The sequence below is a fragment of the Panthera onca genome, chromosome A1 (genome assembly GCF_046562875.1).
Source record: "Panthera onca isolate mPanOnc1 chromosome A1, mPanOnc1 haplotype 2, whole genome shotgun sequence".
Lineage (NCBI taxonomy): Eukaryota > Metazoa > Chordata > Mammalia > Carnivora > Felidae > Panthera > Panthera onca.
Window position 1 is genome coordinate 43016657 of NC_138339.1, and position 27270 is coordinate 43043926.

A 27270-nucleotide genomic window follows, 5' to 3' on the forward strand; every position below is an offset into this window, starting at 1 on the left:
TTAGGTTGACGGTGCTCTGGGAACACTCCCTGTGATGAGTCCCCAGAGAGCCCGTGTGGAGGCCAAAGTGACCAACAAGTTCAGGAAACCTGAGGTTCCTGTGGTCCAGCAGGCCACGGCCACCCCTGCAGGACGCCCCAGAGCCAAGGCCTCTGAGACCTCCAACGACAGTGAGGACAGCAGCGGCAGCTCTTCAGGGAGTGAGGAGGATGCTGATGGGCCCCAGATGGTCCCCTCGGCCCACAGACTGGGTGAGGGTCCCAGGAGGGGAAGGCTCGGCGGGCCCAGAGGAGGGGAGTGATGGCCTGGTGGAGCCCTGAGTTCAGGCCTGTGCTCTGGATCTTCACTTGTTCTGCATCCTGGGCCTAGTCATCCCATGCTGGGCCTCAGTTTCCCCACCTGTGCAACCCCATGAGGAGGTTGGTCCAAGTGATATCAGACTCCGCTGTTTGACCACTCCCAGCTTTTTCGTACCAGGCTCGTAACTGGTCTCCCAACATTCCAGGGGCATGCCCCCTTCCCCACCCCCAGAAAAGCAGAGAAGCGGAAGTAGGGCCTCAGGAATTAGAACAGAAGGTTTTGGCATTTGGATGTCTTACTTAGAAGGCTGCAAACAGCCGTTGACCCTGGAAGGGAGTCATAGGAGCAGGTAAAGCCTTGGGTGGGAGGGCGGGGGGCATGTGGAAATCTCAGGCCTTCCTGGGGCCTCCCGGAGGGCTCTGCCTCACCCCACGCAGCCGGCCTCCCAACAGGGTGCCTGTGCTCCTCCAGTAGGTCCGGCCCCCTCCACAACGGAGACCTTGGTGGAGGAGACCACAGCAGAGTCCAGTGAGGACGAGGTGGTGGCACCCTCTCAGGTAACTGCCAGGGAGAGGGCTGGCACCTCAGGGGCCTTGGGGCGGGAGCTCGAGGCCACCTGATGCCTGTTAGGCCGAAGCCATCCCCCGCGGCAGGGCCTGGTGTCCCTGAGGCCAGGCTGTCTCCGCTGAGGCTCTATTTCAGCCTAAGGCCATGAATAGTGGACTCGGAGTCTGTAGAAAGGGCTTGCCTTGATTTTAGATGAGTCCCGGAAGGAAAGATATTTTGTAACAGATGGGATTTCTTTAAGGTTATCTTCTGTACACGGCAAGCGCTAGTGATTTTCCATTCGCCTTAGCTGTAAGAAATTGTCTTTTTAAATGTGCCTGACGAAAATAATGCACTAATTAAAATAGTGCAGGAGACCCATACAAAGGGCTAATGTGCCCACCACCGACAGGGTGGCCCGACTTTAGGGGCACCCCAGCAGGCCCTGTGCTCCAGGGCTAGGTGGGGCAGGGTTCCAACCTCGTTCACAGTGGGTTTCTTCAGTCTCTCCTCTCAGGTTATGTGACCCCTGGGCCAACTCTGGCCAGTTCCCAGGCTTCAAAGGCCACTCCCAGGACAGATCTTGACCCCTCGGCTTCCTCTACTCCCGCCACCAAAGATGCCCCAGACGGCAAGCAGCAAGTGGAGCCCCAACAAGTAGCAGGCACCATATCCCCTAAAACAGGTGAGTCAAGGGCCACAGGAAAGACACAGTGGGACCCGGTGGGACAAGGCAGTGGGCCCCTTCTTTTTCTCCCTCAGGAATAGTCCCACCGATAGGGTCTCTGTGTGTCACCGGGACCTTTCCAAGCAGGGCCTGGTGCCCCAACGCCCAGGTGTCTGGCCGTTATGATACGAGACAGCCTGGAAGTCGGGTTATCCAGCTTTGTGGGATGCTGGTGCATCTGGTAGGGTGAGCCCTGCCTTAGAGCAGTCTTGGCTCTTTCTAGCTGTGTCTGTTGACAACTGGGCTCGTGGTATGGGGTGTAAGGACTCGGGAGCTCAGACAAAAGGCAGGAGCCACGTTTGGAGAAGCTGCTAGCACATGGCAGAGACCCCCGGTGATGGACTGATTTGTTGTAAAGCCTCAGACAAGACCCTGGGCCACTCTCGGCTTGTGTGTCTAAACAACACAGGGCAGGGTAGATCCATCTAGTCAGCGTCAAGGCATGGCACATACAGAAAATAGTCACGTGGTATGAGGGCAGACTAGAGTGCGGAGGTCACCCGGCCAGGGGCATCAGCCAGCCCTGACTTGCCAGGGCTAAGGGACAGGGATCTCAGGTGGGCATGCCTGGGCCAGCTCTAGGGATTCAGTCCCCAGCTTTGGTGTTCCAGGGTATTTGTAGACAGGAAGCAGACAAGTGGGCTTCTGGAGGAGGAGGTTGCCAGCAAAAACTCCGCCCTCCTCAGCTGCCTTCTCCAACCCCGACCTTTGCCAGGAAGCAGCAGAGGACCGAAGTGGGCCTCCCTCTGTCCCGGGACCCCCTCTGCTCAGCCTGCCGTGTCCACCTCCCCTCGCCCACCACAGCCCTGGAGCCAGAGCCGCTTCAGAGTTTGCTCCCTGGGCCCAGTGCATGCTGTGGGGCACAGCCCCCAGCCCCGTGATGTGGAGCTTGGCCGAGTCACCTGCGCACCTTCCAGAGCCCTGCGTGTAGGCATTCTCATGCCTGTGAAGCCCAGAACACGGTAGAGAGCTGCCGAGTCCCCTGGGAAGTTAGGGGCAGCATTGGGAGACTGCCGACGTCAGCCCCCACATACACCCCATCCGTGGCTGTAGCTGCAGCTTGCCGGCACGGGTCAGCAGAGGAGTCATTGCTCACTTTCTTCCCCAGTGTTCTTTGTGAGAGGCGGGTGCGACAGGGAGACATTTTAGAGGGGGCTGTGGAAGGCTTTTTTCACACGTGTAGTCAGCACACAATTATCAAAGGAGAGCAGAGGCGTGGAAAATTCTAAACAAAGGCTGTACCAGAAGTCACTCTGGCAGGCAGCAAACCTGCTTAGTCAGCCGCCACGTGCTTATACAGCATGCCCGTCACCCCCCAAGCTGCCCTGTCCCCTGACCAGCTTTCACCGTGAGTCTCTGACTTGGAATAGGGCCCTCATTGTTCATCTGAGCTCTTACTTTACAAACAGGGAGACTGAGACCCTGGGAGGAGCATAGCCCCAGGCGGTAGTCAAACCTGGAATCCAAGGCCCTTGCCTCCCAGCTCTGGACTTCTGACTGGACAAGACCATCTCCCTCCTGTCTGACCTTGCGTTCTGTTGACAGATTCAGGCCCCTTCCTCAATTAACATTCTGGAGTCTTTCTCCACCCCCAGCGTGACTCGGGTTTTTCGTGTGAGGAGACAAGAGAGTGAAGTTTAAAACAGTAAAGAAAAGAGCTAAGTTAAAAGCTGCTGGAAAGGTGTGAGCCAGGAGACCCCGCTGGGGCAGAGTGACCACTGGGCTGCCCTTTCCCTGTCTGTACCACATCAGGGGAGGTCAGTCGTGTCCCTAGACCCTTGGCTCTTACACAGTGAGTCTGTTTCCTGACTCTCCCTGATCTGTGACCCCATATCCTCTCTCCATAGGCAGAAGACAGGCTGGTCCCACGCCTCAGAAGCCCCGGAAGCCCAAGAAGGAGGCTGGGAGCCCCCAAGCGTCCACGCTGGCGCTGCAGGGCGACATCAGCCGGCGCCTCCTGAACGAGCCCTGGCCCCTGAACGAGGCCCAGCTCCAGGCCTCGGTGGTCAAGGTCCTGACGGAGCTGCTGGAGCAGGAAAGGAAGAAGGCTGCGGATGCTGCCAAGGAGAGCAGCAGGAAGGCCCGGGGGGGCCGCAAGCGGAAGCTGTCAGGGGACCAGACGGCTGCCAGGGCCCCCAAGAGCAAGAAGAAGAAGCAGCCGGTGGCCGGGGGAAGCGGGGAGGGTGCAGTCTCGCCAGAAAAGGCCTCCGGGACTCCTAAGGGGAAATCCAAGAGAGCCGGAGCGAGTGGTGACATCAAGGAGAAGAAGGAAAAAGAGTCTCCTGGCTCTCAGGGGGCCAAGGAGAGGCCAGAAGGGGAGCCGGGGACGCTGAAAGTGGAGGGTGGAGACCAGGGCAACCCCAAGAGCAAGAAAGAGAAGAAGAAATCCGACAAGAGTAAGTGGTGGACCGCAGCCAGGAGCGCGCTTCCTGCTGAGAGCGGGTCCCCGCTTGGCCAGCCCGGGCGAGCGCTCAGTTGCACAGAAGGGAAGGGCTGAGGGATGTTTGTTTGCAGCCCCCGGGCAGGTAGTGGCAAAGCCAGAACTGGACCCCAGAGCGGCTCTGACTTCTGGGGCGATGATCCGGCTTCTCAGGGGCCCGGGCACCTAGGTAGCAGGTTCCCCTCAGAGCTCCCAGAAGCGGCCCCCTCTCGAGCTCCGTACATGCCCGCATGCAGTGGAACCCCCTGTCATCCCCACGCTAGCCCTGTACCTTAGGTGACATTCCCATTTATGGGTAGAATGTAGCTTTTTAAAATAAATGTGTAGAGGTTTTAGAAAGTGAGTTAAAAATAGTCCAAGTGGTCTGTGGATGGGGCAGAAACCCTGAGGTGGGCTTCACGGGCTCTCAGGCCAGGGCAGGTAGTCACAGAGCCCTGTGGGTCTGTGTTGGGATGGTTCCCCGATGTGTGGGGAGAGCCGGGACCTGGCTTCGGCAGGAGTGGGTTCTAGGACCCTGGAGACCTGCCCTGTCTCCATACTGACCCTGCCGCTTCTGGTACTAAAGAGGTTTACTTTCTTTCCTTAGAAAAAAAAGACAAGGAAAAAAAGGAAAAGAAGAAGAAAGCAAAAAAGGCCTCAACCAAAGACCCTGACTCGCCATTCCAGAAGAAAAAGAAGAAAAAGGTAGCGTGAGTTCCTCAGGGGTCTCTGGCCAGAAAAAGGATCCAGACCCCATCCTGTGCATGTCAAGAGTATGGGTGGGGTGAACCAGACCTGGTCCCTGCCCCCTTTCCATTCTCGGGGTCCAGAGGTTGGGGGTTTGCGGGTTGTGACACACTGGAGAGGACCAGGGGAAGGCAGGTGCCACCTGAGGAGGGACAAGGTCTGTGCACATAGAAGCCGTGAGGTCTGTGAGGTGGAAGGATGTTCTTGGGGTGGGTGAAGGAGAGCCCCCAGGAGGCTGGAGGCCAGCCAGGTAGGCTGAGGTGAGAGGAAACCTTCCCTGGGATGTGTGTACCCCAGCTCGCAGGGTATCCCCACCACAGAATTATGGGTTCCAAAGACCGATCACATGAGGTAAGGTGGGAGTGGAGGGGGCTCCACCCCTTATATGGGTGCAGTTCTCTCCTCGGCCAGCGGGGCTTCAGCTGTGCTCAGAAAAGCTGAGCATCTGTTACTCAGAGACCCAGGCTCCTTCCTGGCCAGATGGGGCCCCATCCCTGCCCTTGGGGACCCCTATATCTGTTCTCGGGGAGCCACGAATCCTCAGGAGGGAACCATCATATCGCTCCCGGTGGGGGCAGCATGGGGGGCGGGGCGGAGATGCTTCCAGTACATGCTTCTACTTGTCTCCCTCACAGAAGAAGACAGCGGAGCAGACTGTGTGAGGGGCACAAGAGGACAGGTATGCTTCCTGGCCCAGGGATCCCTACTGACCTCCCCTCCCCCGTGAGGGTGGGAGGGCAGCTCTAGCATCTGGCGCGGTTACAGGGGGCCGGGCAGGCGGGCTGGAGAAAGTGGTTCCGTCCCTCAAGGTCAGTGGGACCAGCGAGGTGATGCCAGAAGTCAGAGCTGCAGAATCAGAAGAGTCCAGAACAGCAATGGCAGTGACCAACACAGGGCTCCCTGGGTGCCCGCGCGGCTCATGCCTTAGGAGCCGGGCACGGGGCTAGTGCCTCTTTGTATATGAGGATGAGGCTTGAGGTCAGATACGGCTTGGTCTCTCCCCACCACTGTCTAGTTCCTTTTCCTTTTGATTTTGTAACTTTGAGGGCATCGTCCGAGGCAGAGGAAGACGGTTTAGTCAGGCCAGGCCATTCCTGGGTATCTGGGCTCGCTCTCGGGGTGGTGGTAGGAGGGATTGAGTGTTCCACCCGGCCGATCGGCCCCAGCAGCCAGCAGCCCTCTGGAAATGGGGGTAGCCCAGCCTGCCTGGGTGTGGTGAGGGTTAAGTGGATCGCTAGAGCACTCAGCCCAGTTCCTGGGACGCGGGCAGGGCCACCAAGTGCCCTCTGTGGTTAATGCTCCTTCCCTGCATCAGAGATACCAGGTCTTGCTTTTGTTTTCTTCTCTTCGGAGAAAAAGGTCAGAAATCTTCCATCTGGGTGTTTCCCTCACCCAGGGATTTCTTAGCCAGGCGGTGACCAGCCCCGTACCTCTGCCCTCTGCCCACCATGGGTTGGAATTGAATCTTTAAGCTTCCCTCCCTCCCCAGAAGACGACAGCCAGCTGCAGTGTCCGTGCTGGCCGAGCGAGGGAGCCCTGCAGAGAGGCTGGTCCGAGGAGGAAGAGGAGGAAATGCATCCAGATCCAGTGACCTCCACTCACTGATTCCACGTCTGACTTCTGTCCTGACACCGAACGCTTCATATAGATGTGTACAGTATATATATATATTTTTTTAAGTGACCTGCCTCCCCCTTCAAACACAACATGCCCAGAGGCCTCGGGACTTTGCACCTCTTTGCCCTGCAGACCTAGCGAGGCCCAGCCTACAGCTCCTTCCATCCCTGGTCTCTGGCTGATGCTGAGGCCTTGTCCTCCTCTATCAGTTTTTTCCCTGTTTTGTTTGTGGTTTTTTTGTAACAACTCAAAATAAAAGGCTTGAAGGAAAGGTGGGAGTTCCTAGTGCATCGGGGACAGACGTTTTGCAGCTGACCTATTCTTGGAAGGGAGAGTCTGGCCGACACCTGCAGGTGAACAAACCATCGCTCAGGATTTGTTCTTTACACGTCAAGGCTCTGGGATGCTTTGGTGAGTGGGACAGACAGGTTGCCAGAGGAGACTCTGCAAAGTGCCCCCAGGTATTGAATCGGTGGGGAAAGAAAGCTTCCTGGAAGAAAGGGCGTCTCAGCTAAGGGGACCTCAAGCACGGTCATGGTCGATTTGCTAGGGCAGGCCAGGCAAGTACCCAGAGGCACGAAATGGAAGCGGGGGGTACTTTCCCAGCCACCTTTTGAAGTTAGGGTTTGAGCTGGAGGCAGGCCCTCTCGGGGAACCACAGGCAGAGGAGGAGCAGGAAAACCAGTTAGGCCTGAGGTGCCCTCGTGTCCAGGTAACAGAGGTTCTGTGATGGTGACGGTGAGAAACAAGGAACCCAAAAGAGCTGTCCGGGTGATCTCTGTATGACTTGGGGAGGGCAGCAGTGCGGTTGCCCAGAGCAGCGTAGGGCACCAGAAGTCATGGCGATTTCTCTCCAAAGCTTCGAGCCTTCTGCTAGTGAGAGTAGGAGGCCGTGCAGATAGAGTGCTGGGCCGGAGGCCTTGGGAGACCCAGGGTGGCATCCGGCTGCACCCTTAACCTGGGGCCCTGCTCCCGTGCTTGCCTCTGTCCCTGCACCAAGTGTGTCGGTCTAGAGCAGGTATGGTTTTGATAGGGGTGAGCCCCCTGGTTCTCCACAGCCCCCACTTGCTGGCAGGCCTGACACCGGGCCTGGGTCGTTGCCGTCTGTCTTCACACTCGTACTGTTCTTAGTACAGAAATGAGAACAGGGATCTGGGAAAATGGCAGCTGGACCGAGAGGAGCTTGAGCTTAAAGAGCGATGGGCAAGAGCCTATTTCTTTCTGGAAGCAGAGTATTTCTGTGCGTTAACATGGAGACCCAAGTATGTCTGTATCCAAAGAGTGCACCCCCACAGCCCGCCTGGCCCCACGGGCCTCTGGGGGGCTTCCTGGGCTGCGCCCTCCCACCCACACCGCTGGATTCAAGGTCTCTGTTACCTCCTTGGGATAAATGAACCAGATCCCAACAACAGTCAGGAACCAGAAGTGTTCTACTTACTATGTTTTATTCTCAGAGCCTCAGCCCTGGGGGCTAATGACAAGCTTGACTGCACACAGGGAACTGGGGGTTGGCAGAAAGGGAGGTGGGGTTGTGGAGAGGCTGGTTCTTCCTGGGTGTCGCTAGAGGGAAAGAGTGGCTCATCCCCCCTAGTTAAATAGGCTACAAAGCCAAGGCCGAAAGAGAGCGACAGCAAACATGTTGGGTGTAGGGAAGCATCGTGCGCTCTCCCTGCACCTTCCCACTTCGTCCATGGGCCTGGATCTTGGGGCTCCATGTTGGAGGCTGAACTGGGGGTCAGCCTAGCTCTTGGTTCACCTTCGTGGGCCATGCATCCCTGCTGATGTATGGGGTTTGGGCAGCAGGGCCCGCATCGTTAAATCTGTGCTGCTCTGACAGGACACGTGTCCAAGGACGATGGAGAGCCAGGTGCCAGGGTGTCATGGAAGGAGGCGCAGAAGGGGAGCTGGTGAGCAGGGGAGCGGTGTGTAAGGGAGGGGAGAGGGGCTAGGGTGGGAGGAGAGAGGGGAGCAGGGAAGCAGTGGCCATGCAGGGCTGGTTGTGTGCTGGCATCTGTGTCTGCTGTTCACATGACCACTATGGAGAAGAGAAGCAGCCGGTTAGGGTTGAGGTCCCCTGTTGTCCCTGACCCTTCCCAGCACCCTGGGATCTCAGAGCAGTTGAGGACTTGCCACCCCTGCAGCCCCTAGAGGTGGTGCTCGTGTGAAATGGTTGTCCCCAGGGAGGTTGGAGAGTGACCCAGGGTCATGCTGCACTGGCCATTCATCCGTGAGGGATTCGGCCCCTCTGGGGATACGTTGCTGGGGACCAAATGTCCCCTGCAGGAGCCCTTACCTTGGCCCAGGTCCGGCTTGGTCATGCCCAGCCCAGATGACAGGTCTTCAACGTCCACTGGCTCTGCAAAGGAGTAGCAAGTCCATTTGTCACTTGGCAGTCCAGCCTCCCACACCCACTGGCGAGGGGCCTGGGTCATTCTTCCCAGCCCAGCCACAGGACTCTTGTCGGATGGCAACAACCAGGCGTGGTCGGGGAAGGCCACGGGAGGGGATGATGACACAGGATGGGTGGGCCTGTAGGACTCCCGGATGCACTGTGGGTGGTGCAGTGCTGCGTGAGCATCACAGGTGAGGGACAGAAGGACAGACGAGGAAGTAGGTGAGTGGATGTGAGGAGAGAAAAGGTGGATGGACAAACACGTGAGGAATGCACGGGTAGGTGGATGGATAAAGGGGTGGCTGAGCGGCTGCCCCCAGGAGCTCGACTGTCCGGGCCACGTGTGCGCCAGGAGGGACTTCTCGCCCCGCAGCCTTCCTGGACCTTCCTGCTCCTTTGACACTCCCTGGCCGAGTAGGCACTCTTACCACTGCAGTTACGGTGCCCGTGGCTCCTGGTGTGGGGGACCTCGGTGCCGTTGGGGAAGACGCACCAGCAGTAGCCGGTGCTCCCATAGCACTGGAGCGGCTTATAGTTGCCGTTCTCGTCGCACTGGGGCCTGAACGTGCCAGGGTGGACGGCGGGAATGCGGCTGACCTCTTCCTGGCACTTGGTCAGTACTGAAGCGACAGGCATGGCGAAGACCGTGAGTGAGCAGGCCCTGGGCCAGGGTCTCGGCAGAACGAGAGATCCACATACCACTGCTGTGGGCCTGATGCCTTCTGCCCAAGTGGCCGTGCTCACTCTACCCATTGCACAGATGGGGAAACTAAGGCATGGACCAACAAAGTCTGAGATCAAAGAGGAAGTGAATGGCCAGGTGGCTGATTTATCCCAGAACTTGATGATTTCTTCTGACACAAGGCCTATTAAAGTTTGGGATCGCACTTGTGAGTTATTTGTAGGGAAAAGCAATGGGCGTCTCGGAAAGTCTGAGCTGCTGTTACCGGGGTTATCCAAGTACAAATTGGGGCTTTGTTGAGGATGTAGAGGGAATTCAAACATCAGCTGGGAGTTGGTCGAAATGACACTGAACGTGCCTTCTGTGAACCTATGACGGAAAAATCGGAGGCCTAGGGTGGGGCGGGCCACTGTTCTTCTACTTCCAGACCTGACGCCCAGAAGGAAGACCCTGGCCCAGAGTTGCATGGCAAATTAGTGCCAGGATGGAGACCTGGCACTCTGCGATACTTCAGGGCTGAAAATCCTGCCATACGTTGTCCACAAGATGGGAGAACCCCAAGGCCCTCTTGTCCGGCACCTGCTGGCTGTGAGCGTGAGGAGGTCCCTCTGAAGGTGGGGTCATGAGCCCTCCTAGCCCCCTCAGGAACCTGTGCAGTGTGGAGCGGGGAAGACCTTGTGATGACACCTGGGATGTTTTGGGCGGTTTTGCTCCAGGCCAACTTGTGCAGCGCTGACCTCCGCAAGGGAGGTCATCCCCTAAAAGGAGGCCTCTGCCTTGTGGGCCCTCAGGCAGGATGGGGGCTGGGGGTGGGGGGAGCAGCCAAGCCCAGAAGGAACAGGCAGGAAAGACAGGAATGAGAGCCCTGGAGAGTCCCAGTGGTTGGGTCAGGGAGTGCTCAGGTCCTACCCTCTGCAGCTCCAGGAGAGTCCCGAGGGAGCCCCCAGAAGCTCTGGCAGCCCGAGGCTCCCACTCCCATACCTTTCAGTGGAATGTCGGCGGGGTGCTTCTCCAGGGAGTTCTTGCTCATTTCAAACAAGAGCCACTGATACATCCAGTTCTCGAAGACCTGATGGGATGAGGCAAGGGGTCAGGCTCATCAGCCCCCTCCAACCTTCCCTGGCTTTGCCCCTCGGGACAGACATGGGGGGTCTGACAGGGACTCAACACCCCAGAGTCCAGCTGCAGCCCGGACCCACGGAGTTTGGTCTAGGTGGTTCCTCAGCTGCAGCCCTCTTCAGGGTTGTGGCTTTGTTGGTGTTGGCCAGACTACTACAGCTCCCTGGGGATGGCTTCCCCGGACCCCACCCCCCTCCCTGTACAGCACCTTTTCTCAGCCCTGTCCTAATGTCGGGAACCAGAGGGAGCCAGTGTGGGGAAACCTGCTGACCTTCCAATCCAGGGTCCCCATGGTGTTCTTAAGGTGTTTCAGGTTCTCCGGGAAGTTCCCCTTCAGCTGCGGGTACACCTTCAGAGGGTCACCCTCCTGCAGGGTAGCAAGGCAGGAGGGAAGGTTTAAAAAGTGCTCCCCGGCAGGCACGGTGAAATGTGCAGCCCGTGTTCCCCTGGACCCTTGCCGTAACAGAGCCAGTGGGGATGGGAGGCGGCAAGGGCCGTCCAGCGGCACAGCTACGTGATCCCCAGGCTGGGAGTAGAGAAACCCAGGTTCCAGGCCCGGTTCTACCACTAACCCCCAGTCTTGTTTCTACTCCTTGCAGACTCTTCCTCACCTTTCAGGCCTCCCCTCCTCCACACCCCCTCCCCTGCCGTCACTCGGTCGGGTCCTCTGCTTCTTTCCATACAAAGCTCCCTGCGTGTCCCTCATCACCTGGTCACTTGTCTGCCTCCCACACTAGTCTGGGACTCCCATGGGATTAGAAGCGAGTCTGAGTGTTTCCAGTGTGAGCCCAGAGCCTTGCAGTGCCTGGCACAGAGTAGACATGCTGAAGAAATTTGGGGAGGAAAAAGTGGGCATCTTGAGCAAGTCACTCCTGGGCTTTGGGCCTCAGATTCTCTAACACTCAAGGGGATGGCAGGCCTAGACTATGACATTGAAGGGTCACACTGGCATTCGTTCACTGATCCGGTAAGCCTGTCCTGAATGTCTCCTGTGAGCCCAGAATGGTGCAGGCCTTCAAGCAGGCTTTCCTTTCGGGGGAAACCTGGGTGGGTGGACAGGGTCACTGGCTGGGTCCCACTCACCAGGAGCATGTGCATCACGTGGTCCTGTGTCATGTTGCCGTACTTGGTGGCGTTCTGCATGGGCTGTGGAAGGAAAGAAAAGGGGTTACCAGCACTGGCCCACAGAGGAGGCGCCCTGCAGCAGAGCCAGCAGCTGGAGTCTGGGTAAGAGGCCCAGGTGCTCAACAGGAACAGGCCCATCTCTGCCACCTCCAAGCATGAGAGCTCAAGCAGCTCACTTTACCTTCCTGCGTCAAGGTCCTTATTGGTCAAATCTGCATAAGCTTTCCTGTCCAGGGCTTTGGGGACAACAGATTGTTTTATGAACAAAACCATCACCCATCTAGGACATCAAAAGCTTTGGGAAAGGAGGGGACTGAGATGCTCTGGGAAACGAGAAGCACTTTGTAAGCACCCCAGGGATGGCCCCCAGAGGCTCTTTCCTCCCCCACTCCTGGGAGCCCTCTTCTTCCTAGGGTGGGCCCTGTCCCACCCCTCACAGCAGTCCGCTCCCCCTAGCCATGCTTTTCCTGGCTCAGCAGTCCTCCCCTGTCCCTTGGCACCTGCCCTCCATCTGGCTACGTAACACCTCCCCGCTCCACCGTCCTGGGGTCGTCCTTACCACCTGGAGCAGGCCTTGCATGGGCATCGTCTGCATCAGCATGGGGGTGGCTACCCTCAACTTGTTCAAAGGCTTGGCAGCTGTGGGAACAGGAGGTACATACAGTATGAGCGTGGGTGGCCCCAGTGCCCAGGGAAGAGAGTACTCAGATGAGGGAGAAGAAGGCAGGCCCGGCCGGGTGCCGGAATGGGGTCTCTGAAGCCAAGGGACGTGGGGTGGGGGAGGTCAGGATGGAGGCGGGGCACGCACGCTTGGGAAGCTTCATGCGCAGGTTCTCCAGCTGCAGGTTCTGTGCGGTGACCGTCAGCTTGTCCAGCCGGCCCTGCTGCTGGTACAGGAAGTAGGCAGTGGTGGCCTGGCCGGCCAGGAGCAGAGCCACCAGGACAGAAAAGCCTGTGTACAGGGCTCCTCGGCTGCACTTGCTGTTGGGGGGATGGAGAGATAGGTCAGAGGAGAGTCCACAGAGGTGGCTGCCCCAAGGACTGACAGAGTGGGGGGATGCCCCATTTCTATCAGTCCCTCCACCCCCTCAGCTACCCCTAACACACACACACACACACACACAGACACACACACACACACACACACACACACACACACACTTTAAGCACAAACAAGTGCCAACGGACATGCAGCTTGAAAACATTCCCCAAGCCCCGTATTTCCAACCATTACTGTTCCTACGGTCCTCCTAAGCAGAAATCCTAGATCTGTCCCCTGGACTTAGGATGAGTGGGGAAGAGCCAGGGACAAGCGCCTTGTCCTTTCTACCAGGGGATTTCCTGAGGATCAGGACTGCCCTCCAGGGGAAGGCAGTTTTCATCCCCCACCTACCGAACCCCCGCGGTGAAATCAGAGAAAAAGGAAAGAAGTGGGACCTGGACAGCAGAGTATGTGGCCCACCTAAAAACGAGAAGTGAGGCCTTGACATTTCAGGGGCAGGTTGGGGACACTGGACGATGTCAGACTAGAACAGGGCCAGGCACCACCCCCTCTGGGGGCACATCCTCTGCCCCAGACTCTCAGTGTCTTTGAGCAAATCTCTGCCGTTCTTTGGGCCTGTCATGTGGATGGATGCCTCTCACCTCAGCAATTCTAGGATCTGGTAGTTTTCTTCTTTGAAGTAAGATCTGACTGTGACCACAGAAAATATTTCAAATGATGATACCTACCCAGGGGGGATTTCAGCGGGAGTGTGGCGCTGAACCTGTGTAACTGGGAGAGTGTCTCACATTCCCTAAACTGGATAGCCCTACTGGGAGGAGTAGCCAGATCTCAGCCCTTGGAGCTGTTGGCCTTGGATACGGTTTGTCAGGGCACATGGACGTGGTACAGTTTAGGGAAGGTAAGGATCCTGTGCCAGGAACCTGAGAGTTCCTGGCCTGTTTTCTCCCACCTCACCCCAGAGGCGGGACTACTAACTAGAACCCCGGTGGAAATTGTCGGGATGAGACTGCATTCTGCTTACTCCAGGAACCAACAAGGACACTTTAGGAAACTCCAGGAGACCCTTCTGCATAGTAACTCATGACGTCACAAACAGAGCTCATTCTCATTGGCTCTCTGCTTGCCAGTCCTCTGCATTTTCTGGGCCAAGGTCCAGACCAAAAGATTGTTGTTCTGTTAGGACAAAGCAAACACCCTGCATGGGGAAGAGGAGACCAGACAGGAGGGGAAAATGAAAACAAATCCCACTTCTAGGCCTTCTCAAGGAATAGGGGTGGCCAGAAAGCCAGGGTCTTGTCTGGGCGCAAGCTCTCCAGCTCATTACCTACAGGCTCACGCACGCCCCTTCCGCAACCCCACACCCAGTCTAATTCCGGTCTTAGGAGAAACTGAACGTCAGTTTCTCATATGAGCATAAGAATCTACACAGCCATATTGGAGATAAGGCCTGGTATGGAGCCCTGGCTCTGCACCCCCTTAGCTCAGGGACCAGGGGCAAGTCACTTAACCCCTCTGAGTAACCTGAGATAGGAACAGCTACTCAAAGGGTTGTTACAGAAAATAAGATCCTGAGGGTTAAGCCCTTGGCTCCATACCTAGGCACACAACACTGAACACTTTTTCAGGAGTTAAGAGTTAAAACTTAGCATCTGGTTTCCTTCCTCTTTTTGCATCTTGAATGCGGTCCTCTGGTTCTGAATAACTGCCAACTCTTGTCCCCTCTATATTCATTTCCTCCTTTCCACTACCTCCTTCTTAAATAAACAATAATTACCAGCTGAAGTCAGGAGCCAACCAGAACTAGCAGGAATCATGATACAAATGTTGCCAGGCAGAAGTGCTCACAAAAGGGTCTGAGATCAGCTCAAGGCTGGAAAGGACTGAGCACACAGGGCAGGTCAGTTTTAGAAGCAGTAACTAAACTAAAAGGAAAACCAGACAAAGTTTTGAGGAGGGGGCACCCTCTCTGTACACTGAGCCCATGCTGGGTCTGCAACTCACTGGGTGGCCTGAACTCAGAGGGCCTCCATCTCCCCTCCCTGCAAATCATGCTTCCAGATGGGGGCCAGATGGTTGTGAGCTCACACTTTGAAATCAGGCTAGTCCTGGGTTCAAATTCTGACTCCAACACTCACTAGCTGTGATAACTTAGGTAAGTTGCTAACTAACAAAGCCTCAATTTTCTCTTATGTAAAAATGGGGATGGGGTGCCTGGGTGGCTCAGTTGGTTAAGAATCCAACTCGATCTCAGCTCAAGTCTTGATCTCAGGCTTGTAAGTTCAAGCCCTGCACTGGGCTCTGTGCTGGGTGTGACGCCTACTTAAAAAATTAATTAATTAATTAATAATAAATAAGTAAATAAATAAATAAATAATGTGGGGATGAGAAAAGTACCCGACTCTAGGGTTACTTTGAGAATTAGGATTGGGTTTAGCACATAACTAATCACAGTAATTACTAACAGTGACTGAGGACTGGTAACAGGTAGACAGTGAAAGGGGACTATTATCATGGCTAGTATCATCATTGTCTTTATTTTTACTGAGACCCAGAGAGAAGCAGTGATTTGTTGCCTGGTCACCTGTCTCGCAGAATGCAGTTCCTCATGACATCTCTGAGTGTCTCTCCCAAACCCCTTTCTGCCTGGTAACAGCTGACATCACAGCTCTAAATCCCTGTAATTTGCAAATTACCTTTTTCTTTTTTAAGATTCTATTTTTAAGTCACCTCTACACCTAATGTGGGGTTCGAACTCACAACCCTGAGATCAAGAGTCACATGCTCTACTGTCTGAGCCAACCAGGACCCCCAATTTGCAAATTACTTTTTGAAGACTGGGGACTATGGGGACACAGGGTAACTGCACTCTTTTTTTTTTTTAATGTTTATTTTTGAGAGAGAGATAGAAGGGAAGGGGCGCAGAGAGGGGGAGCGAGAGGGAGAGAGAAAGAGAAGGAGAGAGAGGGAGAGAGCGAGAGAGAGGGAGAGAGAGGAAGAGAGAGGGAGAGAACGAGAGAGAAGGAGAGAGGGGGAGAGAGAGAGAGAGAGAGAGAGAGAGAGAGAGAGAGAGAGAAGGAGAGAGGGAGAGAGAGAGAGAAGGAGAGAGAGAGAGAAGGAGAGAGAGAGAGAGAGAGAGAGAGAGGGAGACCCAGAATCTGAACAGGGTAGCTGCATTCTAACCCTGCTTTTTTTCAGGAAACATCTGGATGAGAGAATCCTGGGGCTGGGAGAGGGGTCCCGGGGTCCTCTGAGTGGCTGCTCTGGCCCCTTGCTACCAAGGAGAGGGACACAGGCAGGGCATGCCCACATCAACCTTCAGTGCCTTCTACAAATTTAGCCAGAGTCCCCCTTTGCCTTTCCCCGACCCCTTCCAGCATCTCTCAATCCCTCCTGTAATGGCGGACGCGTCCATCTACTCAACAAACACCTGTGACTATACTTCCCTGATACAAACTCATACACTGGTCCGTGGGAATTAGAAACCCCACTGTGATGAGCTGCTTCTACCATCCTCTTTGCGAAACTCTGTTTCTCCATCTAGGATCCATAGCATTTTCCAAATCTCGTCCAAAGTTTCTAACCTAGGATTCACAGTCCAGCTTCCCGAGGTCTGTGAAGCCTGTGATATTGTTTGAAACTCTAGGGAGAGAATCCGGGGCTCTCTCCTGATTTTCAGAAGCGTATCGTGCAAAGAAATATAAAACTCCTGCCCTCAAGAAGCCCCCTCATTGTACAAGAGAGAGAACAGAAGACCTGAGCAGGCCAGAGACTTGCTCAACATCACCCAGAGTCAGGGCCTGAATCTCGCCGTCCTGCGGCTCCCCATCTAGTGCTCCTCCCGCAGCACCTGGGCACGTCTGTGTGGTCTGGGATTTGCGTGCTCTCTCCCGAAGCTCACACATACCTCTCCGGGGCTGCAGGGCGCTGGCCCAGAATGGGCAGCTGCTCATGGTTGGAGATAAGGTCGCGCTGGTCTTCCATGGTTCTGGCCTCTAGTCTTCCCCACCACACCTCCTGCTGCTGCTGCTGCCTCCTGGGTGTCTGGGACCCTGAACCCGTGGCCCACCTCTTGAAGTCGGGGCTGAGGAGGAATCTGATTCGTCCACAGGAGGCCACTCCGCCCACTAGTTAAAGTGGAAGTGAAAACCACAGAGCTGGAAATACCCCCACTTGGGCAAAGCTGCCTTTAACAGGGCAGGATGAGGGGGTGGTGATGCTCCCCAGACAGGTGGAAAGGCCAGCATACTTCCATTGGTTGCTCAGGGCCCTCGTCACTTGTTTCCGGGCAGACCTTTGGATTCATAAGGCACTTTGGATATTTCAACAAACAGGCAAATGTTCACTCCCTAGACAGGAAACCACTTTGAAAGAGAAAATGCCTTTGTCTCCCCTGTTCCCCCATAGATAGCTGGGTGCAGAAAGGGAGAGGAAACGGTGGGCTCGGTGATCCCCCTGCTGCCTCCTAACTTGAGCATTTCATGAACTGAGTCCATGTTTCTAAGGCTCTGGGACTAACATTAACTGCCACTTACTAAGTCCTCCTTTGTGCCAGGCACAGTGCTAATTGTTTTACATGCTTTGTTTCATTTGATCTTTACAGCGACTCTTTGAAGCCTGTTTTATTTTATTATTTCCATTTATAGGGAGGGACTCAGAGGCTTTTGAGAGGCTATGTGCTTGCCCAAGATCATGCATCCAAGAAGTGGGGAGTCTAGGTTTTTAACCACTCGGCTCTTCCGTCATGCTGATGTCCAAACCATGTATTTCAAATTCAGGACAGTGGGGGCCTCTGCAGAAGGCCTGAGAAGGGAGATTTAACTGTGTTGGCAAGGTTTTATTTCTTACTATCTGTGGCTCACATACCACATTTGTTTTATTAATCTTTATGTCTTTTATGTGTTTCAAAATTCACATTAGTAATTTTTAAAATAATTTTAACAGCTTTTAAAGACTTTGTGGTTTGGGGTGCCTGCGTGGCTCAGTCAGTTAAGTGCCCAACTCTTGGTTTCAGCTCAGGTCATGATCTCATAGTTTGTGACTTTGAGCCCAACATCAGGCTCTGTGCTAACAGCAAAATAGAAAACAAAATAAAACAAAATAAACAAAATAAAAACAAAATAGACTCTGTGGTTTGAAGATTCAATGAGTCTAAGATTTCAAAAGTCAAGGGAGATAGTATATGTATTTTGAGGAGACGGAGAAGAGCAGACATGGCCTTCAATGCACCAGACCGGAGTTCAAATTCCAAGTCAGGAAGGAAGACCTAGCCCATGACCTGAGCCAGTGCCTTGACCTTTCTGAATTGTTTTTCTCCTTTGTAAAGGAAGGACAATAATACTAAACTTCCTAAGTTGTAAGAGTAAATAAGCATTTAGCACAGAGCCTGGTAACCATAGGAGATGCTCAAGAAATGAAACTGTTACTCAGATATTTACTAGTTAAGATATTTTCTGGATAATCAAGACAAATGAAATTATGTATCCATACAAACTTGAGCACAAATGTTCATAATAGCCCTCAAGTGGAAATAACCCAAACCCAAAGTCACTAGATAAACAAATTGTGGTTCACCCATACAATGGATACTACTTGCAAAAAAAGGAATGAACTATTGATACATATACAATCTGGATGAATCTCAAAATAAGTATACTATATGAAAGAAGCCAGAACAAAAGAGTATATACTGTATGATTCCATTTAGATAAAGTTCTAGGAAATGCAAACTAACTTACAGTGATAGCAAAGAAATGAGTAGTTACCTAAGGATTGAGGGGGTGTATGGGTGCCTGGGTGGCTCAGTAGGTTAAGTGTCCAACTGCAGCTCAGGTCATGATCTCGTGGTTTGTGAGTTGAAGCCCCACGTCGGGCTCTGTGCTGACAGCTCAGAGCCTGGAGCTCACTTCAGATTCCATCTGCCCCTCTCCTGCTCACACTGTGTCTCTCTCAAAAATAAATAAATATTAAAAAAAAATTTTAATGAAAAAAAAAGGATTGAGGGGGTGTGGCACAGGAAGGGACAAGAAGGAGGGATGACAAAGTGGCACAAAGAAACTTTGGGGGCACTATCTTGATTGCAGAGCTTTATTCATGATGTATGTACATGTCAAAGCTTACCAAATTGTACACTTTAAATACACAAAATTTATTATGTATCAATCATACCTCAATAAAGCTATTTTTAAAATAAGACTTTTGGGGGCACCTGGGTGGCTCAGTCAGTTAAGTGTCCGACTTCGGCTCAGGTCATGATCTCATCATTGGTGAGTTCGAGCCCCGCATCGGGCTCTGTGCTGACAGCTCGGAGCCTGGAACCTGCTTCAGATTCAGTGTCTCCCTCTCTCTCTGACCCTCCCCTGCTCATGCTCTGTCTCTCTCTCCTTCAAATAAATAAAAACATTAAAAAAAATTTTTTTAAATAAAATAAGACTTTTTAAAAACATTCCTTTTTTTTTAAGTTTATTTATTTATTTTGAGAGAGAGAGTAAGCAGGAGAGGGGTAGAGAGAGGGAGAGAGAATCCCAAGCAGGCTCCAAATAGAGCTCAAATTCACAAACCATGTGGTTTCTAAGCTGAAACCAAGAGTAGGATGCTTAACTGACTGAGCTACCCAGGAGCCCCTTTTAAAAACATTTCTTAAAACACAAGCGACAAAGCAAAATAGTGTGTTGTCCTTCAAAAGTCACTATAAAGAAAGTAAAAAGTCAGCCCCCAAATAAGAGAAAATATTTACAAATTATATATCTGATAAGGGTCTAATGTCCAGATTATATAAAGAGGTATTAGAACTCAATAGTCAAAAGACAACCTAATTTCAAATGGGCAAAGGATTTAAGCACATCTTTCTCCAAAGATGTACAAATGGCCAATAAGCACATGAAAAGATGCTCCACATTATGAGTTATTAAGGAAATGCAAATCACAGCCACAATGAGGTGCCACCTCACACCCACTATGGTGGCCGTAACGGAAAAGACAGACAATAACAAGTGTTGACAAAGATGTGGAAAAAGTGAAACTGCCATATTGCTGGTGGGAATGTAAAATAGTACAGCTGGGGCGCCTGGCTGGCTCAGCCACAGAGAATGCCACTCTCGATCTCAAGGTCCTAAGTTTGAGCCCAACATTGGGGGTAGAGTTTACTTTTTAAAAAATAAGGGGCGCCCGGGTGGCTCAGTCGGTTGAGCCTGACCTGATCGGCTCAGGTCATGATCTCACGGCTCGTGGGTTCGAGCCCCGCGTCAGGCTCTGTGCTGACGGCTCGGAGCCTGGAGCCTGCTTTGGATTCTGTGTCTTTCTCTCTCTCTGCCCCTAACCCACTCACATCCTGTCTCTGTCTCTCTAAAAAATAAATAAACATTAAAAAAATTTAAAAAAAAATTAAAAATAAAATTAAATTTAAAAAAATAAAATAAAATAAGGGGCACCTGGGTGGCTCAACTGGCTAAGAGTGACTCTTGGTTTCAGTGCAGGTCGTGATCTCATGGTTGTTAGATTCTCTCTTTCCCTCTCCCTCTGCCCCTCCCCACTTGCTCTCTCTCTAATAAACTTAAAAATTTTTTTAAAAAATTAAAATATGGTACCACTACTTTGAAAAACAATTTGACAACTCCTCAAAAAATTAAACAGGGTTACCATATGAGCCAGTAACTCTGCTCCTAGATCTGGCACAAGAGAAATGAAAGCATACCCCCACACAAAAACCCGCACACAAATGTTCTTAGCACCATTGTTCTTCATACCCCTAAAGTGAAAACAACCCAAATGTCCATCAACTGATGAGTGAATAAAAGTGGCATATCCATACAATAGAATATTATTTAGCCATAAAGAGGAGGTAATATATCAACAGAACTGTTTTTTTTTTTTCCAGAAACAATGAAGTACTGATTCATGCCACTAAATGTTTGAATTTGGAAAACATCATGCTAAATGAAATAAACCAGACACAAAAGGCTACATACTGTATGATCTATTTCTGTGAAATGTCTGGATTTCCATAGAGAGAGAAATCCATAGAGAGAGAAAGTAGATCAGTGGTCGCCGGGGGCTGGGTGGGGAGGGGAGGATAGAGAACGATTGCTAATGGGTAGGAGGTTTCCTTTTGGGTGATGAATATATTCTAGAATTAGATAGTGGTGATGGTTACACGACTTTGTGGATATATGGAAAACCACTGAGTTGTACAATTTTAAAAGCTTGAATATTGTGTTATGTGAATTATAGCTCAATTTAAAAAAAGATTTCTTGGTAATGATGGCTAGAACACACATATAGCTTCACTTCCTCTCTCAAATGACATTTTTTTAATTTAAACTATAAGGACAAGGAGGACAGAAGAGAAAGCAGCAGCAGAATTTTGGAAGCTGGAGAGCATATACACTAGAGGTAACTCCTATAGCAGATCCAGAAAGCTAAATCCTAAACCTGCAGCTAGAAAAGCTGACAAGCCACCTATATACATGGCAGATGTAAATCTGCTCAGGAACTGGGATATTAGGCAACTGGGTAGGAGTAAAGGTGGGGCTAAGAAGAGGAGGATTGGTTGGAAGTCTGCTTACCAAACAGTTGGATGGATACCCACTTCCTTTCCTGCCATAAGTTCCTCCTCCCTCTCTCAGGGAAGACTGGAAGTTTATCCTCTGGCACAGCATAGGACATGGGCTGGTACTAAAGCTAAGAGTCCCAGCCTTCTCCCCACTCCCGGTTCCCCAAATGCTAGAAGGCAGGCCTGTCCCTCCAGGCAGTACATGAGAAGATCCTTCTTTGGGGAACATGACCATCCCAGGAGAAATGACCTAATATTCTGACATTGGGGGTTCCTCAATGAAACGGATAATGCTATAGGGGAGCTCTCAGTGGATAAGCCCTACTCATGGGTCACAGCTTCTACTTGGTTTTTTAGATCATCAAGGGTTATAGAATATCTGAAGAAAGCCTCTAACATAAAAGAGAATGAACAAAACAAATAACCAAACCCCCAAAAAGCACCACGGAGGAACAAAATGGCCATGATTAGCATTAGAGACATAAAATATGATACTATACCCATGAAACAAGAATAGATGCCCTTAGAAGAAAAACACAGCTGAAAAAAAAGAAGAAGAAAAATGCAGCTATTGAAGATTAAAAGCACAAGGGCAGATATTAAACAATTGGTAGATGGAAGATAAAGGTTTTTTTTTTTTTTTCGTTTCTCAGAAAGATAAATTTCCCACAAAGACAAAAAGAAAAACTGGAAAGAAAAGAAAAGAGAATTAAAGACCAGTTTGGGAAGCCCAACAGCCAAATATCAGAGTTCCACAAATAGAGAACAAAGAAAATCAAGGGGAAGAAATCATCAGTGAAATAAGTCAGTACAATTTCCAGAATTCAAGGGCATAAATTTCCAAACTGAAAGGGCCCAGGGAAGACCAAGGAAAAAGCATGAAAATAGTCTCAAACCAAGGCACATTATGGCGAGGCTTCAGAAAAATAAAGACAAAGAAAAGATTCCGCAAATTCCAAATTTCCAAAAAGGAAAAAACAAAACATATACAAAACACCAGGAATCACAATGACTTTGGACTTCTTAACAGCAACCCTGCAAACCAGAAGATAATGGAGCAATGTCCTCAAAATTCTACAGGAAAGTTATTTCCACCCTGGCATCCTCACTGAGCCAAATTATCAAATATGTGAGGGTGTCATGAAGATATTCTCAGACATTCAAGATCTCAAAATTTTTCCTTTCTCAGAAAGCTTCAGGAAGGTATGCTCCACCAAAATGAAGGCGTTCACTAAAAATACAAGGAGACCTGAGACACAGGAAACTGAAATTCCACTTGTGAGACAGAATAGGGATCCCCAAGAGGGTGGTGCACAGAAATTCTAGGAGTAAAACGAAAACATCTACATTGGATCAGGCCCAAAGGCTCTGAAAGACATCTCAATGTGACAAAATTGATACATATCTGATATGTCTGATAGATATGTCATATGTACTGAGAGGCAATTTAGGTAGTTTTTGGAGAGTATAAAATTAAATTATGATAATTTCACTGAAAATTAAGTAAGTGAAGGAACACTCATACACTGTTGGTGGGACGCAAACTGGTGCAGCCACTCTGGAAAACACTATGAAGGTTCCTCAAAAAGTTAAAAATAGAAGTACCTCATGATCCAGTAATTGCACTACTGGATATTTACCCCCAAAATGCAAAAACACTAATTCGAAGGGATACATGCACCCCTATGTTTATTGCAGTATTATTTACAACAGCCAAATTATGGAAGCAGCCTAAGTTTCCATCAACAGATGAACCGATAAAGAAGATGTGGCACATATACACAATGGAATATTATTCAGTCATTAAAGAGAATGAAATCTTGCCATTTGCAACAACATGGATGGAAGCAGAGAGTAGAATCTTAAGCAAAATGTCAGAGAAAGACATATATCGTATGATTTCACTTATATGTGGAATTTAAGAAACAAGAAAACAAGGGAAAAGAAAAAAGAGAGAGAAAGACAAACCAAGAAATAGATTCTTAACTGTAGAGAACTGATGGTTACTGGAGGGGACGTGGGTGGAGGGATGGGTAAAAAAGGTGATGGGGGAATTAAAGAGCACACTTATCATGATGAGCCCTGAGTAATGTACACCTGAAACTAATATAACACTGTATGTTAACTGTACTGGAATTAAAATAAAAAACAATTTTAAAAAACAACAAAAAAAGAAGGGTTGCTGGGTGGCTCAGTCCATTGAGCAACCCACTCTTGATTTCAGCTCAGGTAATGATTCCAGGGTTGTGGAAGCAAGCCCTAAGTCGGGCTCACGCTGAATGTGGAGACTGCTTAAGATTCTCTCTCTCCCTCTGCCCCTCCCTGACTCCTGCTCTCTCTCAAAAAAAAATAAATAAATAAATAAAAATAAAAATAATAATAATAATAAAATTTAAATAAAAAAATTTAAAAAGGGGTGCCTAGGTGATTCAGTCAGTTGAGTAACCAACTTTTGGTTTCGGCTCAAGTCATGATCTCAAGGTTCATGGGTTTGAACCCCACATGGGTCTCTGTGCTGATGGTGCGGCGCCTGCTTAGGATTTTCTCTCTCTTCCTCTCTCTCTGTGCCTCCCCTGCTCATAGGCACATTCTCTCTCTCTCACAAAATAAATAAATAAACTTAAAATTTTTTTTAATAAAAAATAAAAGAAAAGAAAACAGGGGTACCTGAGTGGCTCAGTCGGTTTAAGCAGCTGACTCTTGATTTCAGCTCAGATCATGATCTCGTGGTCATGGGATTGAGCCCCGAGTCAGGCTCCATGCTAGACGTGGAGCCTGCTTAAGATTCTCTCTCCCTGTCTCTCTACCCGTCCCCTGCTCACATGCTCAAGAAAGAAAGATAGAGAGAGAGAGAGAGAGAGAGAGAGAGAGAGAGAAGAGAGAAAGAAAGAAAGAAAGAAAGAAAGAAAGAAAGAAAGAAAATTAAGCAAATGAAAAACCAAGACAACTATTAAGTCTTGGGAAAACAAAAGTTATATATGAAATCAATAATAATCCTAGTATACTATGTAACTCAACTTGAATGTCATACACATTGTCATAATATGGTAAACATTGAATGCTGATCATAAATAACCAAACATATAATAGAGGTATAAGGGAGGAGGAAAGGACAAGAAAGAGTGACATAGAAGGACAGAGGAGGAAAGAGGGCTAAATCCTCATCTTCCACTGTGAAAAACCAACCAGGTAATGTTTAAAATTGAAAAATCAGGAAGTAAAATCAGAAGTTATTTAGAGATACAGAGATAGATACCAAAAGAATCAGCTAAAAAAGTTTAAGTGGTATAAAGAGGAAGATGAGGAAATGCTATTTTTCATAGTAAGCCTTACAGAAGTATTTGATTCTTTGAATATGTAAATTTTTGTAGCTTTGATACAAAGGAAAACTAAATTTAAAAATAATGAAAAAAGGGGCACCTGGGTGGCTCAGCCGGTTGAAGCCTCCGACTTTAGCTCAGGTCATGATCTCGCGGTTTGTGGGTTTGAGCCCCATGTCGGGTTCTGTGCTGACAGCTCTGAGCCTGGAGCCTGCTTCAATTCTGTGTCTCCCTCTCTCTCTGCCCCTCTCCTGCTTGCACCCTGTCTCTCTTTCTCTCAAAAATAAGTAAACATTAAAAAAAATTTTTTTTAAATAATGAAAAAATACATCAAAGTCAATTGATTGTAAGCTGACTGTGAAAACAAAATGGCAGGCCAAAACCTTTTCCTTGTGAAGCAACTTTAGGCTAAGGACAAAGATGACCCCAAAAGTCAACCTGCTCTTGAGTGCAGGCGACTGGAGACTAATTCCAGCCAGGAGGGTTGACCCCAAGACTGAGTTTCTCCAGGGTGGGTGGGAGAGGGCTCTAGGCCCCAGTGCCTACTGAAGGAGACCTATGCCACCCCTCTCCCTGCATTGGGAAGGAGACAAAGTGGTGAGGAGCAGGAAGACTTGGTATCTAACACATCCTTAAGGTTAAGGCAGGATTCAATGACCCCATTGTTCAGATGGGGAAAGTCTGGCTCAGAAAGGGGAAAGGAACTGGCCCAAGGCCATACAGCGAGGTCACAAAACGCTGGGTCTGGCCCCTGCAGCTAAACAAAAGAGCCAGTCTGCGGCAGACTTCCTGTATTCACCTCCAAGTTCTAGTAGTTGGATCACAGGGCAGAGAAAACGAAAATACAAGGTAGGTGTGTTGGAGACATCAAGAGAAAGAAATGTTCAAAGACTACTGGGATTTGTCAGAAGGATCCAGGATCCAAATGGAATGGGCAGCTGTCAGTGAAACATGGGACATTTCTAGAATCAATTAGAATAATTTACCTGCTCTTTAGAAGAAACTATATTTCAATCCCAGGTGATAAAGAAAAATTCTTCTTAAAAAAAATTTTTTTTAATCTTTATTTTTGAGAGACAGAGACAGAGTGTGAACGGGGAGGGGCAGAGAGGGAGACGCAGAATCTGAAGCAGGCACCAGGCTCTGAGCTCTCAGCACAGAGTCCAGTGCGGGGCTCAAACTCACGAAACGCAAGTTCATGACCTGAGCCGAAGTCAGATGCTTAACAGACTGAGCCACATAATGCTCCCAATATTCTTTTTTTTTTTTTTTTTCAAATGTTTATTTTGAGAGAGAGAGAGAGAGAGTGTGTGTGAGCCAGGGAGGAACAGAGAAAGAAGGAGACAGAGGATCAGAAGTGAGCTCTGTGCTGACAGCAGAGAACCCAACACAGGCTGGAACTCACAGAACGTTGAGATCATGACCTGGGCTGAAGTTGGACGTTCAACCAACTGAGCCACCCAGGCGCCTCAAAGAAAAATTCTTCTTTACAGAAGAATACAAGAAAACCAACATAAAAGAAAAGATAGAATTAGAAAATCACCTTTTAATAACCCCCAGTGCAATAGCTGGTTCAGGTAAGTGCCACCAATGGATGCCAAAACCATGAGATGAAAGGTTGGAGAAGGAAAGGATATCATGCACTGAAGCAGCATCCCAAAGGTCCTCACTGGTTGCAAAGAGGGAAAGGCACTTTACGAGGGTGTAATCCTGCTATCAGCACCAAGTGATCAAACTTAGCATCACCAATCGTGGGACAGCCTGACAACAGGTTTCCTAATGGGATATAACACTGAGCATCAGCTGGGAAATATCTTTGCTAAAACATCATTAACCTGAATCTACCTTTTTTTTTTTTTTTTTTTTTAAGTTTATTTATTTAAGAGAGAGAGAACTGGGGAGGTGCCGAGAGGGAGGGGAGCAGAGAATCCCAGGCAGGCCTCACGCTATCAGCATGGAGTCTGACGCAGGGCTCAAACCCACAAACCGTGAGATCAAGACCTGAGCCGAAACCAATAGCTGGATGCCTAACCAACTGAGCCACTCAGGCATTCCAACCTGAATCTCCCTTTAGACCTAAGTTTGTTTACAGTAATTAGAAGAATAGAAGAACAAGTGAAATGACACCAGAAGGAAAAAGACAAATCCAAGGACAGTCCACAAGACAATGACTGTTACCATCAAAGAGTCAATGCCATGAGAAAGTGTGTGTGTGGAGAGGGTTCTATATTTTAAAAGATTTAAGAAATAGAAAAGAAAAAGAAATGTAGGGACACCTAGCTGGCTCAATCAAGGAAGCATGTAACTCTTGACCTCAGGGTTGTGAGTTCGAACCCCACGTTGGGTATAGAGATTACTTAAAAATAAAATCTTTAGGGGCGCCTGGGTGGCTCAGTCGGTTAAGCATCCGACTTCAGCTCAGGTCACGATCTCACAGTCTGTGAGTTTGAGCCCCACGTCAGGCTCTGTGCTGACAGCTCAGAGCCTGGAGCCTGTTTCAGACTCTGTGTCGCCCTCTCTCTCTACCCCTCCCCCACTCTCATTCTGTCTCTTAAAAATAAGTAAACATTAAAAATCAAAATCTTTAAAAAAATAAAAGATTTACAAAATTTAATAACCAGATGCAATTTATAAATCTTGACAAGATTCTGGTTTGGAAAAAAAAAGCTACAAAAGATATTTTTGAGAGGCTGAGGAAATGTGAATCTGGATTGAATATTAG

At 50.1% G+C, this 27270-nt stretch overlaps 2 protein-coding genes across 9 annotated transcripts in view; one reads left to right on the forward strand and one right to left on the reverse strand.

The window, feature by feature from the left end:
- Positions 1-6627, forward strand: part of TCOF1 (treacle ribosome biogenesis factor 1) — a 37930-nt gene extending 31303 nt beyond the window's left edge. For 4 of the 7 annotated variants that reach the window (XM_060634699.2, XM_060634702.2, XM_060634696.2 and 1 more), the window contains 7 exons: positions 5-251; positions 772-857; positions 1351-1531; positions 3421-3969; positions 4600-4697; positions 5375-5418; positions 6229-6627. In XM_060634699.2, the coding sequence (XP_060490682.1) occupies positions 5-251; positions 772-857; positions 1351-1531; positions 3421-3969; positions 4600-4697; positions 5375-5401 (1188 nt within the window). In that variant the 3' untranslated portion in view covers positions 5402-5418; positions 6229-6627. The remainder of the gene's footprint in view (positions 1-4; positions 252-771; positions 858-1350; positions 1532-3420; positions 3970-4599; positions 4698-5374; positions 5419-6228) is intronic. The other 3 variants (XM_060634698.2, XM_060634701.2, XM_060634697.2) reach the window with 2 other exon arrangements.
- A 1155-nt stretch (positions 6628-7782) lies between these two features.
- CD74 (CD74 molecule) lies at positions 7783-16837 on the reverse strand. Of its 2 annotated transcripts, XM_060634705.2 has the most exons (9): positions 16585-16837; positions 12483-12655; positions 12234-12313; positions 11633-11695; positions 10821-10916; positions 10412-10499; positions 9177-9368; positions 8650-8712; positions 7783-8391 (listed from the first exon to the last, which is right to left on the reverse strand). In XM_060634705.2, the coding sequence occupies exons 1-9, from the start codon at positions 16659-16661 to the stop codon at positions 8381-8383; spliced, it is 843 nt and encodes a 280-aa protein (XP_060490688.1). In that variant the 5' UTR covers positions 16662-16837; the 3' UTR covers positions 7783-8380. The 2 variants fall into 2 exon arrangements, with proteins under 2 accessions (XP_060490688.1, XP_060490689.1); XM_060634706.2 differs by lacking the exon at positions 9177-9368 and having other exon boundaries at positions 16585-16827.
- Between the last annotated feature and the right edge of the window lie 10433 nt (positions 16838-27270).

What these genes read in the sequence shown, in the direction of transcription:
- CD74 (XM_060634705.2), bottom strand. Translation starts at nt 16,661, where the DNA reads ATGGAAGACCAGCGCGACCTTATCTCCAACCATGAGCAGCTGCCCATT. An exon ending in GCGCATGAAGCTTCCCAAGC is followed by an intron (nt 12,314 to 12,482) that starts GTGCGTGCCCCG and finishes CTGTTCCCACAG; the next exon opens with CTGCCAAGCCTTTGAACAAG. An exon ending in CGCCGACATTCCACTGAAAG is followed by an intron (nt 9,369 to 10,411) that starts GTATGGGAGTGG and finishes CTGTCGCTTCAG; the next exon opens with TACTGACCAAGTGCCAGGAA.